General features: G+C 46.8%; 1 protein-coding gene across 2 annotated transcripts in view; it reads left to right on the top strand.

Moving 5' to 3' along the window:
• The window catches only part of HTT (huntingtin), a 1,416,422-nt gene that overhangs the window by 518,669 nt on the left and 883,441 nt on the right, over positions 1–14,312 (top strand). For both annotated transcript variants that reach the window (XM_069203496.1, XM_069203501.1), the window contains one exon: positions 12,235–12,361. In XM_069203496.1, coding sequence (XP_069059597.1) covers positions 12,235–12,361 — 127 coding nt within the window. The remainder of the gene's footprint in view (positions 1–12,234; positions 12,362–14,312) is intronic.

Genomic DNA, 14,312 nt, shown 5'->3' with positions numbered 1-14,312 from the left:
ATCATATACTGAGCCATCTTCCTGCAGTGACTACCGCCACCTCCCACGATCATCTAACACCTGTTAGGGGAAGACTTCAGCAATGTTATTCCATCTGGGACACCATCACCATGGATCAATCCGTCCTTTCCATTATCCAGCATGGTTATTGTCTGGAGCGCATCACCACTCCTCCCAGCACTTACAGACTATCTCAGAAACACTTAAACCTTCTCAAACAAGAAGTCCAGGCCCTCCTTCTCAAAGGAACCATAAAGCCCATTCTGCCACAACATCAAGGTTCAGGAGTATATTCCCTATGTTTACTCATTACCAAAAAGGACATCTCTCTCTTAGGCCCATAGTTTACCTCGGGCCTCTCAACAAATAAATCCTTTCAGAGCACTTCAACATGGTTACCCTTCCGGATGTCAACCCTCTTTTACAGCAAGGCGACTGTATGACAGTGTAGGAAGCTGGCTCTGTATATACTATATCAAAATGAGAAAGTGAGATATAGTGTGCAGAGTCCATATGTTCCCCAAAGGCTTAACAGAGGCTAAAGTAGATAATACTAATGCTCTCTTTTGTGTTAGTGTGGTTGAGCAGCTAGACTTACCAGAGGGTAGTGCAAAGTATTAGTTGTATACACACAGACAATAGAAGAAGCACACACTCAATGACTTAACTCCAGACCAATGGTTTTTATATAGCAAAAATATATTTTCTTAATTTATTTCTAGAACCACAAGATTCAAGTTGCAGGTAACTACCTCAATAGATTTGTATTTCATATATATATCAATGGTACTTTGTTTGAAGTCGATAAGTTATACAGTTTTTGAAATATTGATAATTACTTGTTTTTAAAGTTGACAGTGCAATTCTCAGAAACAGTTCTTGGAGGGAAGAAACGTTAGTACGATTTACAGGTAAGTACTTGACTTTATAGTTCTAGTCTCAGGGGGTTAGGCATTCCACAGGTTTGGGTTAAAGTCAACCCCAAGCACCCACCACCAGCAACACGGGCCGGCCAGGTGCAGAGGTCAAAGTTGAGGCAAATTTATCATGGGATCCTATGGAGACTGGGGGCACTCTGAATCAGGCTTGCCTGTAGGTAAGTACCAGCGACTTCAGAGGGTAGACCTGGGGGGTTCAGAGGAAAACTGGGGGGGGCCACACATAAGCACTAAACATACACCCTCAGCGGCATTGGGGCGGCTGGGTGCAGGGTGCAAACAAGGCGTTGGATTTCCAATGCCTTTCTATGAGGGGACACAGGGGGTCACTCAGATGCTGCAGGCGATGTCCAGGGGGTCGACTTCGGCAAACCACAGGCTGGACTGGGCCACCTGGTCACCGGCCACAGGCGTTGGGTGCAGAGTGGTCAGGGCTTATGGATCCAGGATGCTCTGGAGTCCCCTTGGTTGTAGTTTGTTCTTGAACAGGGCCGCTGTCCACTGGAGATCTTGGTCCTTTGGGGTGCAGGGCAGTCCTCTGGAGCTTGGCAGAAGTTGCTGGTCCCACTTGAAGTGTGGCTTTCTTGTTGCAGGTTGTTTAAAGCAGGAGACAGGCCGGTAGGGTTGGGGCCAAGTCAGTTTGCGTCTTCCTTCTTCTCTGCTGGGGTTTCAGCTTAGTACTCCTTCTTCTTTCTTGTCAGATCGCCAGGAATCTGGTGAGCTGGGTTCAGGGAGTCCCTTAAATCCTGGATTTAGGGGCGTTTCAGGGGTCAGAGGGCAGTAGCCAATGGCTACTGTCCCTGAGGGTTGGCTGCACCCCTCTTGTGTCCACTCCCTTTGGGGTGGGGGAGACAAACCCAACCCTATTGGTCCCTGTCCTCCAAACAAAGGTGGAGGATTCTGCGGTGGGGACTTGCCGCTAAAAGTGGGGCTTTGTCCAGGGGTGGGCAACTCCACTAGCTGGGGTGCCCAGGGGCACTGTAACAAGAGGCTTGAGCCTGTGAAGCTCACTGCCAGGTGTTACAGTTCCTGGGGGGGGTGGGGGGGGGGGGTGGGAGGTGGGAAGCATCTTCACCCAGGACAGGCTTTGTTTCTGACCACAGAGAGCACAAAGGCTCTCACCCCATGCGGTCAGAAACTCATCTGAAAGTGGCAGGCTAGCACAGACGGGTCAGTCCTTGTAGGAGGCTGGCCCTCTATGTAGTGTGCAAAACTAGGCACACTGTGCAGGGGGTCCAGGCGACCACACGTTCGTTTCCAGAGGTAAAATTTAGACCACCTAATGCTCCAATTTTTATAGTAGCTGGTCAAGCAGTTAGCCTAATCCAGGAGATGTGCTGCCCATTTGTTGTACTTAAAATATCAATCATGCAACACACACACTCAATGAGTTTCATAAAATTTTGAAGACCAAAATAGTTGATAGGTTAAGTACTTTTTGAGTTATGATTTTTCAACGTTTTAATGAAGTTAGTCTTTCTCTGCCTAATTACGTACCATAGGAATTAATGGAAGGCCACCTAGAAAAAATGCATATAAAATCGCACAGGTGAGTTACCACTCTTTTCTTTTGCAGGATGGTTGATGAGGTTCGGTGGGCACACCATTCAAGCTGGAGAGTCTCTGGCGGCCCCCCGATTCTGGCGGGAGCAGTGCTGGGAATTCTCTTGGCACAGGCACAGGACCACTTAGAGGGGCCACCTGGAATATGAGCTGGTTTAAAGGTTGTGCCTTTGGGTCTCCTAGGGCTGTCAAAGTAGCTAGGGGTTAGGGACCCCTTGGCACTCAGCTGGTTTGGCAATGCAGGGCTTAGGGCGGCCGGGTGCAGGGCAAGTTGGAGGTCTTGTATGCTGTGCACAATGGAACCCTTCGGAGCTGGAGGTAAGTCTTCTTCCGGGGTCCATGCAGGACGACGAGGGCGCTCTGGTGGGAGGTCCAGGGTGTTCCTGAAGTCCCTCGACTGGGGCTTCCTCCTGGTCCAGTTGCATCTCTGGGTGAGCTGTTTTTGCTGTTGTCTGACGTGCACAGACCAGTATCTGGGGTATTGGCTCAACTCGGCCACGGGAGGGCACAGTGCCACCAACGTTCGCACACTTGTAGGTCTTGTCCGAGCTGTCGTTGGTGTGTCATCTGGTCCATCTGCGACTTCCGGTTGCAGAGATAACGTCCAGTCGGTGAAGTGACCCTCACCGGTTTGCTGGTTCTTTGCAGGTTTCTTGAGTAGTGCCAGTTAGGTTATCTTTTGCAGGGGGCACCTCTAAGGCGACCCCTGGGTACATTTAGGGATAAATCCAATTCTGGTACCAGTTTGGATATATCATCCTGTGTTGTTTGATACCAAACAACCCAGGGTGCATAGTGGCCATCATGTAGCTGGGGAGTAGTGTTTGACCACTGTTCAGTACATGTACTTAAAATGGCTGCTCTGTTCACTCACTATGTCCCAGGTTTGGCAAGGACACAGTGGAGGCATATTGCTCATGCAACCATGCCCTCACATACAGTACAGTGCACCCTCCCTTAGGGCTGAAAGGCCTACTAGATGCTGTTTCTAGGGTTGACGGGGCACACAGGGAGTGTGCCATGTCGAATTTGTCTTTTTAGGTTTGCCCCAGAACACTCAGTCTGCAATGGCAGTTCTGGGTGCATCTGAGTGCAGGGCCCTAGAGGGTGGCACAATCAGTGCTGCTGCCCTCAGGGGCCTACCCTTACTACCCCATGTCCTGGGTACATGGGTACCCATTTACTAGGGACTTACAGGGAAAGTTAAGAGTGAATGGAATTGTGTCAACAGATTTAGGGAAAGAGCTCTGGCCCAGGGAACCTGGTTAGCAGGGGCCCTGGGCACTACAACTTCTAGGACACATCAACATCAGGGAAAAGGTGGGGGTTAACCATGCAGAAAGAGGCCTCCTTTCACAGTCCTGCACTAGCAGTCTGGCTAACATACAGGGGGCATCTCTAAGATGTTCTCTGGGTGAATTTCTCAATAGATCCCACACTGGCATCAGTGTGGGTTCATTGTGCTGAGAAGTTTGATACCAAACTTCCCAGTATTCAGTGAAACCATTATGGAGTTGTGGAGTTCGTAATGACAAACTCCCAGACTATATACTCAATATGGATACACTGCACTTACAAAGTCTAAGAATGGGCTTAAACCCTGTAGGGGCATCTTGCTCATACAGCTAGGTCTTCGCCTGTGGTATAGTGCACCCTGCTTTAGGGCTGTAAGGCCTGCTAAAGGGGTGACTTACCTATGCCACAGGCAGTGGTTTGTGGGCATGGCACCCTGAGAGGTGTGCCATGTTAACCTTGCCTTTTTCTCCCCACCAGCACACACAAGCTGTAAAGGCAGTGTGCATGTGCTTGGTGAGGGGTCCCTCAGGATGGCATAATACATGTTGCAGCCCTTAGGGACCTACTAGGGCCACAGGGTCCTTGGTACTAGGAGTACTTTTTACAAGGGACTCAACTGTGTGCCATGGGTGTGCCAATTGTGGAAACAAAGGTACATATTTTTGGAAAGAACACTGGTGCTGGGGGCATGCTTAGCAGGATCCCAGCACACTTTCGATCAGAGTTGGTATCCATATCAGGCAGAAAGTGGGGGTAACCATGCCAACAGTGGCACTTTCCTACAGGCAGGCGTAGATCTAAATGATGCTTCCACATACCATTCACCTTTCACACCAAAAGTACTTAAGGTTCGTCATTGCAGGCAAACCTTACCAGTTCAAGGTCCTTGCCTTCGGAGTCACTACCAATCTTAGGGTAGTGTAGGAAAGTGCCCTCTTTCTTGGCATGGTTACCCCTATTTTCTGCCTGTTGTCACTGTGTATGACTGTGTTTACTGGGATCCTGCTAACCAGGACCTCAGTGATTATGCTGTCTCCTCCAAATGTGGTTGCTACTTACCTTTTCTCCCGACAATTGGCATACTGGTGCCCCCGTGTAAGTAGTATATGGCACCCAGGTACCCAGGGAATTGGGGTTCCAGTGGATCCATATGGGCTGCAGCAGTTATTCTGCCACCCATAGGGAGCCCATGCAAAGGGTTCTGCAGGCCTGCCATTGCAGCCTGCGTGAAACAGGTGCATGCACCCGTTTTTACTACAGGTCACGACACCAGGTCACAGTCACCCCTATGGTAGGCCCTTTCAGCCCAGAGGGCAGGGTGCAGGTACCTGTGTGTGAGGGCACCCCTGCACTAGCAGAGATGCCCTAACAAACTCCAGATCCATTTTCCTAGACTTTGTGAGTGCGGGGACGCCATTTTACATGTGTAGTGGACAAAGGTCACTACCTATGTCCAGCTCTATAATAGTAGCTCCTAACATGGGCATGTTTGGTATCAAACATGTCGGAATCATACCTCAATACTGTTGCAAGTATTGGAAGTATGATTCCATGCACTCTGGTGGCTCCTTAAAGGACCACCAGTCTTACACGGTCTTCCAGGCAGCCCAGCTGTGTCCCCATCCTGTAGGACTCCTGTGGGTGTTGCCTCTGCTCCTGTGGACTCTCTGCGACGCTGAGGGTCCCCAGTGACTCCCCCTCCTGAGTTGAGTCCTCCTGGGCCTTTCTGGTCCCCAGCAGCACCACTTTTCCACTGACCGGGAGTTTGCCTTTGCCAAGGCTTGTTGGTGGAATTCCTGCACAGACACCCGTCTGCAATCTTCCTTCCAGCGTGGGACATCAGCTGCATCCATCAGGACCTCTTCTCCGGCTCCAGGGCTTCAGTGCTGACCAATTCTTCATCACCGTCGACCAACTCCTGCAACCACAGCTGGGTAAGTAGTAGCTCCTTCTCCTCCTGGATTCCACTGTGACTCCTGGACTTGGTCCCCTCTCTCCACAGGTCTTCTTTCTTCAGGAATCCACCACTGGTTTTCTTGCAGTTTTCTCTTGGTGTCTTCTTTTTCTCCTTTTCCTTCTTTTGAGTGGTGTGGGGAAAAACCAGTGATTTACTCCCGCATTCCTGGTCACTGGGGGGTACTACGTTACTTACCTCTGTGGTTTTCTGATGCTCCCAGCTCCCTTCTACACATTTTACTTACCTAGGTGGGAGTACCTTATTCGCATTCCATTTTTATAGTATATGGTTTGTGCTCCTCTTATGGTCACTATTGGTTATTGCTATTTTCACTGTTTTCTAACTTTTCTATGCCTGCTTCTGATTACTAGTGTATATTTTTAGTGTATTACTCCCCTCCTATTGGTGGGTTGCCCTTCTAGCATTTTGTGGTATTGTGTTCCAAAATTAAAGTACCTTTATTTTTGTACAACTGAGTATTTTCTTTCATGTTTGTAAGTGCTATGTGGCTACAGTGGTATTGCATGAGCTTTGCATGTCCCCTAGATAAGCCTTGGCTGATCATCCACAGTTACTTCTAGAGAGCCTGGCTTCTAGGCACTGCCTACACTTCACTAAGAAGTGAAACCTGGACCTGGTATAACGTGTAAGTACCTTAGGTACCCACCACACACCAGGCAAGGTTATTACACTGATGGCATGATCCTATATCTGAAAGATATGGGGGTCTACAAGGGATCACGCAATCGCTTGCCGCCTTTGGAAGGCTTTCTGATCTCCATATAAATGTGGACATATCATATGCATTTCCCATTACGGCCACCCCTGTAGGCCCCTCCCTGCAGTTTGGAAGCACGGCTCTCCAGGTAGCGCCCCGCACATTTCGCTATTTGGGAATCCATATAAATCGTGAAACACAGGATATACTTAAGGGCAACCTTCTGCGGGTGATAAATTCCCTTAAGACGCAAATAACCTTCTGGATTACTGTACCCTTCTCTGTAACAGACCGTCTGTCCTTAGCTAAGATGGCCATAATACCACGGCTTCCATATTATTTTGTAAATATTCTGGTGGTGGTACCGGTGTGGGTATGCAGATTGCTGAATGCAGTGCGGGTTGTGCTCGCCTGGGGACCAGGGCGCCAAAGGGTTGGCCTCGCCATACTACAACTCCCGATGGACAGTGGTTGCATGGGGGCAAGGACTACTGTCTGGTAGGCCCTCTGCAGTGGCTGTCCTACTGGTTGGCTGGACATAATTTGACGAGACATAATTTGACAAGCTGGCTTCATAGGTTGATTTAGCCAAGTGTGGCTTTACTGCAAGCCACTACTCTTCTATTATTCCTGGCCCTTTAGCGATAAAATACATCACTCCCATGCTGCCATATGCACCGAATATCCCACTATGTGGTTTCCCCACACCAGCAGGCACCCTACTGCCTGCCAATTAGGCCCATGGGAAAAAGACAGGGAATTGACAGTGGGCTCATTGTTCCACTACAGCATGTTGATGTCGCCCGCTGACTTTACATATACACACGGGCTCCCTGAAACTATGTTTAATACATGCTAGTCTCATTTATGTCCCGTGGCACTTGGCACTCGATGCGATGAAGACCTTAAAGCACAAATTGCTACAAGCATTACATACCGTGAGAAACAGCAGAGATCTAGTGCGTTGGCTCTACTGTGGGATAAAGGCACATGTAGTGACTAGGGATTTCACTCACCTTCCTAAAACTCAAATGGGAAACATATTTAATTCATGAAATCACAAACTTGGATTGGACCCGATATAGTCTCCTGTAATGGGAGATTCAAATTATACAATTCTCCATTTTACACAGAGCATATCTAACATCACACATAATCAATGCCATGTTCCCCACCGCCTCTTCCGCATGTCCCCAATGTAAAGCTTTGGGTGCTGACCCTCTCCATATGTTGTGGTCCTGCCACAAAGTGTTCACTTACTGGGAAGGCATTTCAACAACGCTGTCTGACTTCACAGGCTAGGCCATGCCCAATGCCGCATTGGTCTACACCCCAGACGCTCCAAGGTAATTACTAGGTTTGCCAATTTATTCCTGTTACTGGCAAAGAGCGTCATTATGCAACACTGGAAATCCCCAAGGGCCCCTAGCGTAGGCCAATGGATAGAGGAGGTGGAACGCTGGGGTCTGGCGGAGAATGACATCCTTCATAGAGAAGAGTATAGGGCTCTTCATATTAAATCTATCTCACTTGAATGGGATGCCTTACTAGAGGGATTCAAGGCACTGCATCATATGGGGAAACACTAAATAAGTTTACTCCTGGCCAGTGAGGCTGCCTGAAATCATGAAGCCGATTGTGGCATCATTCTTTAAAATAATCTGTTGCTTAATCAATGGAACACTATGTGAATGTTATAACAAGCTTTACAAAAATGCAATAAAGTTTGTGTAAAAAAAAAAAAAAAGAGGTCAGGAAGGAATATATTCTATTCTGTAAATATGACTTGACCTGGACCTCATTCGCCGTTGGGATGATCCTCATGGTGTGGTGGGAAACTCCTTTCCAAGCCTTATTGGTTGAAGTGCACTAGGCCTGAAAGGTCTTGGGACCTCAACTGCTCATTTTAGTTTGTATGGTGTGGGCTGCACTTCCTGGGTTTGTCCCTTTGACACTTCAACCTCCAACTCTTCTTCTCTGTTTTTGGCGCTTAATCCCTGAATGTTTGTGGCCAATTATGACGCATGAATGTTTTTAAGGCCCACTTCCAGCAGCAAAGAATGCTCATAAGGCTGTAGCAGTAATTCCGGCATCATTTGTTTTTACATTTCTTATCTAGCACAATTTTGTGCCCTTTGCGGTGGAATGGGTCACTGTAATCCACCTTCTGGTATCACAGTGACATTCTGAGCACAATTGTGCTAGATAAGAAATGTCAAAACAAATGATGCCAGAATTACTGCTACAGCCTTATGAGCATTTGAAACTTGATGGTTTTGCTGTAGGGTTCTGGTCGTTGCTTTGTTGTGCTTGCCATATTGAGGCTGCCGATAGAGGTGCAGGGGGGCCTTTTTTGAATGGTTTGTTGCATTATGATCTCTACCATTCTGTGTGAGGAACCATTCAGACGATAGGCTTGTTTTTGGTGGCTACAATGTGTTTGGCTAGGGCGGGTAAGCTGACGGCAGGACACATCCCTTTCTCTCCGGATGTCCCTTTGGTGGGCCTCCCGACTGCTACCGGACGGTTACAGCTAGGACAGTTGGCATATGGCAGGCATTTCCATGATGGATGACCTTTTCCTGAATGGGGAACTGATGACCTTCCTTACCTTAGTGGCTGAGTATGACCCACCCCCCAAACAGTTTTCAACATATGAATCTGGAGTGTGGTGCTGTTAACACACAAAGTTTTTCAAATCCTCTACAAGGTGTGTTTATGGGGAAAACTCATTTGAATGCTCTACAGAGAGACCAGTCTTGTGTAGCACCCTGGACAGCCTGGGAAGGAGACCTCACCTATGCTCTACTTGATTCAGACTGACAAAAGCTACTTGAAAACCCCCATAGGGTGTCTCAAGGGGCCTGGTTTCAGTATATTCAGTTTAATGTCCAGGGCTTATCTCACGCTGGCCAGAATTGGTAGGATTTTCCAGATCGTGGCCCCAGTCTGTCCTTGTTGGGCGATACCTAAGGTGGACGTCCTTCATATGTTATGGCCTTGCCCCTCCCTGTGGCAGTTCTGGGCTCAGATCATACAAATTCTGTTGACCGCGATGGGTCTTGTCCTCACTCCACAGCGTGCTTGCTACTTGGCCTTTTCCCTTGTAACCTTCTCTTCAACGGCCCACTACTAGACTCCTGGACTTTTCCCTCAACTTAGCTAAGCGGGCAATCACTATGTGATGGAAGCATTCAGATGCCCCTATTTTGCTGCTTGGCACCAGGCGCTGCTTATGTGGGGCCGTGCGGGGTGAGTACATTGGTACACAGGATGGAGCGGGTGGATCTACAAAAGTATTTTATATCACAGACCTGGGACACTCTCCTTGAGCAATTTAAAATTATCATCAAAGACAACACCCACCCACCTTGAGGGTCCTTCGTTGTTTATACCATTTGCAGCATGCTAGATGGGCTTGAAGGTATCTTGTTGCGTTGATGACCCCTAGGCCGAGCATCAGCATAGTGGTAGTGTAGCTTCCCTTGGGGTCTATAGGGCATGTTCTGTGGGGTTATTCCTTTCCCTTCCCTAGTTTTTCCACGTGGGACATTTTTTTACATTCGGAATGGAGTTCAGCGGCACTGATTGGGGGGGACTGAGGTTGAATGGATAGGAGGGGGGTGTTTAGTTGGCGTCAAACACCAAAAAGTCGGAGCAGCGAGCCAATCAGATAACCGCACCACCCCCTTATCCCATATGTATAGCACCAACAGAGTTGTACTACGTGTACACAGCCAGAACACTCGCTGCTCCCAAGGTGAGACCCCAAGGTCAAATTCAATCCAATCTTTATAAGTGGCAGTGCACCGAGAAATTACAATCCATTAGAACAAAGGTCCAATCCGGATGTTATGAATCCCAAATCAATCTTTATTTCCTTTGATCACACAAAATGAGACAGCAAACGTATTTGTTCACCTCCTGTGAACTTCATCAGGGCACTCAAAATTCAGTATCAAATGTTGCAGACAATTTATTGGTTGTTATCATAGGTTGTCAGTTCAGTAGCATACATATGCTCGGCCCACATGATAATGGCCGGTCCACATATCCACAATTGATCAAGGTTATTGCCCCATTAAGAATGACACCTGCATGCCTTTATTCCTGGCCCCAGCATGCCGTGCAATGTAGTCCTGCATTAAAGAGCGTGGTATACCTGGAGTGTGGAAAATGAGCCTCCTGTCAGTATGCTGACCCAGAGTGTGGTACAAATATCTCCCCTCAGTCTGCCAGGTCCCTCAGTCTGTCATTTAAGCCGGCCCACATTCGGGTAGATATGCCTTCCCTCAGTATGCCAGGTCCCAGTGTGGCATATGGGCCTGTCGTCAGTATGGTGAACTAGAGTGTGGTAGATATACCTTCCCTCAGACTGCCAGGTCCATGTGTGGCATATGAACCTGTCGTCAGTATGCTGAACTAGAGTGTGCTAGATACACCTTCCCATGGATGCCACTTAGGGGTCGCAGCTGCGACCCCCAGATTGCCACTTGCGAACCCTGGCATTTCCTTTGCAACCGCTGGCCTCAGAGGTGGCAGAATCAGGGCTAGGAATAAAGGGGCAGCTGGTCCTTATGGACGTTGTTTTGGGCTCCAGTTCCTTGTTTTCAATCAGTTTTTTTATTACAATAATAGTGAATAATAATAGAAAATGGAGTACTGTTAGCTGGAATATGACTCTTTGGTGGCTGAGATGAGTAAAAACACATTTAAATGTATGTTGTGTGCATACTTGTGGGTGAGAATGTGCTTATATAAAAGAGAGTGTGTTCAGGAGTGAATGTGTGTGTATGTGTAAGCATGTGTGTGTGATTTCAAAATAAAGATGAAATGGCATGTGATGTCACTTCTTCGCTTAGTCTGCCAGGTCCGAGTTGGTACATAGGGCTTGTGCCAGTATGCCAATCCAGAATGTGATAAAAAAAGCTTTCCCTCAGACCACTAGGTGCCGGTAACACATGGGAATTCCATCATATACCAACACGGAGTGTGGTAGATATGCCTATGTCTTCGGGCTGCCAGGTTCCAGTGTGGCTCATGGGCTGTCCATCCATATGCTGACCCAGAGTGTGGTAGATATGCCTTCCCTGAGTCTGCTAGGTCCTAGTGTGGCAGCCCTTTGGAGAAGGGCTGGTGCTCCCTATTGCTATATTACTAATAATATAGCAGCTTTTTTAAGATATACTGATACTTGCCATTGCATTTATAACCACTGTACTAAGAAGTGCTGCTCCACAGTCTTGTTTTAAAAAAGTGTAGCAGCACTGTTGGTAGGAGCTAGTACAGTCCTTTATAGCTCCGGTAGGACAGCTTATAGGCGCTGGTACTGCCATCACTCTTATAGGAACGGGACTTGCTGAAAAAGGTTTGTTATGTAAGGCAATGCAATGAAAGCTGGCACCAAAGGCTTTCTTCGGAGGGGTGATTACACAATTTCCATCTGTTATTCAGTGGTTATCATGCTTGCATTAATATTTTCCTACCTGCTGGACTACTTTGCTTTTAAAAACTCTAAATAAATTGTATGCTTTCATGTAAATAAAACGAGCAAGTTCCTACCATCAAGTAAGGTAAATGATGAAGATATGATCCAAATGATCACTAAGCCACCTTAGGTGCTGAAGATATTCAAATGTATCTTTGTATATAGTGTCAGATGAGTACACAAACTTTTATCATTTTACTAAGCTTATTGTTCAGATGTTGGATAATATGAAAATTTAGCGAATTTTGCCTCTTTTTTTTTTTTTTATTCAAAGGCAGCTTTGCCCTCGTTAACAAATCCACCTTCTTTAAGTCCTATTCGACGAAAGGGAAAGGACAAAGAACCAATAGAGCAAACAGCCGCTCCTTTGAGTCCTAAGAAGACGGGCGAGATAAACCCAGGTATGTAGATTAGAAGTCAACATCCATGTCTAACACCCATTCTATTGTAACATCCAGAATGCCCAACCACAAGTGTGTTCTACTGCAACGGAACACAGAGAAGTAAAATCACAGCATTGTTGTGAAGACACATATTGGTTGGGTTTCTGCAGAATAAAGGCCTTCTCATATCCAACTAAATTGCCTACTTTTGTTTAGTGTCACACTATATATGTACTCCTAGCATTTTTCAGCAGTGGCATCACTAGCATATGGGGCAGTTTGGGACCAGAGCCCAAGCTATAATTGTCATGCCCTCCAAACCTTCTTATCCCTCCAACCCTCCTTGTCCCTCCAACCCTCCAGTGCCCCACCAACAGCAGTTGATAAAATAATTCAGATGCTGACATTGTTCCCCATGTGCACATTTTTTTATGCAGAGGCGGTGCTCCTGGAATGTAATGCAAGTCTCTGCAGACCCTGAGGTTCAGGAGAATCTGACCCTTTGTTTGCAAACCAGCACTCGGATGACTTGTCATTCGCAGAGGTGCATTTCATTGGTTAAATTTATTTTCATGTAGTGTACAGTGAGCAATGAACTGATATCAAGGAGCTGCATATAAACTGGAAGGCGGAGGTTTAGAACTTTATTGCATTTTTTTCAATTTTTCATTATTCTTAGGTTGCTAAAAAGAGATACTTTTGAGAGTAATAAGCCTCATTATTAACCCCAGCAGGCATTTGCATAGCACCAATGTGGGCACTGAAACTTTTACCCACCCGGATAGCAAGCCACACAGTGCAGGTTGTGTGGTTGGGAGTGTGTCGTTTTGAACCTACATGGGAAGTTGTTTGTTTGAAATGGTGTGTTTTAACTGACATTTTCACCTAATTATACCATCCTATCAACCTTTGATTTTTTTTATTTTTTGCAGTGAATTTCTAAAGTTTTATTTAATAATGAGTAGTAAGATATTATTATAATTCCCAACTATAACGTCACTTTAAGCTTTGATTTGTTAAGTGACTTTATCTGTGATTTTTTAATGTTAAGTAAGATGTCTATTGGTATGCATGGTGTGAGAGCCACTGATTCTTTAAAAAAAAAAAAGTGATTTTGGCCCCAGGGGAGGTGAGAGGGGGCTGGCCGGGGATTGACCTTGTGTGAAGGATGTGTTCTTCATATTGCATTCCACATTCTGGGTTCCAGTGCTTAAGAATGTGGAATTTAGGGTGAAGGATTGATGTGTAAAGATTCTACCTTTGGCAGTGTGCGCCTGATGCTGTTGCAGACTGTGGCCAATAAACCTACTCTCTTACAATCAACTGTGTGTAGCGTTTTGGATGACTGCCCCAATTTTGATGACAATTCGGCCACAGTCAAGAGTCCTCATATGTAGTGAGTGCTGACTATGCTGGGAGACAGCGCGTTGGACCATTTTTGAATTAGAGCGCGAGAACAGCTGATTTTGTGCAGAAGACCCATTGATCAGACCAGTAGCCGCAAATCTAAGCAAAATTCTACAAACAATTTAGGCAAAAAGCTACATGCTGTTATGTCTACCCCAACGCAAGAACCTATTAACTGCCAGGGTGAGATTACACTTTGGCACCCATTCACTGTGATTGTTAAATTCAGTGCGAGATCTGCCTGGGTGAGATTAGCATTCTCCGTGCGGCTTCCTCCTTGGAATCCTGCTAGGATAGTGCGCTCAAGAACATTCCAGCTGGCTGGAGACATCGCGTGTGACACTGCGTGTGCACGCAACCACAACAGCATGCATTTTTTATTGGGGAGCAGCCCGAACAGGCAACTGTGATACTCACACGTACTATCTGCATGTCACAAGCGGGGCACCTGTTACATTACGTTGGCGGACGTTTTTCTTTGGGGAGCGGTGAACAGGTAAATGTGATACACACACATACTAACTTCGTGTTGCAAGAGCGGTACCTGTTAATTTTGTATTGA

The sequence above is a fragment of the Pleurodeles waltl genome, chromosome 1_2 (genome assembly GCF_031143425.1).
Source record: "Pleurodeles waltl isolate 20211129_DDA chromosome 1_2, aPleWal1.hap1.20221129, whole genome shotgun sequence".
NCBI classification, from domain to species: Eukaryota; Metazoa; Chordata; class Amphibia; order Caudata; family Salamandridae; genus Pleurodeles; species Pleurodeles waltl.
The sequence above is the reverse complement of the archived record's forward strand: the minus strand, read 5'-3'. Positions and strand labels throughout refer to the sequence as shown.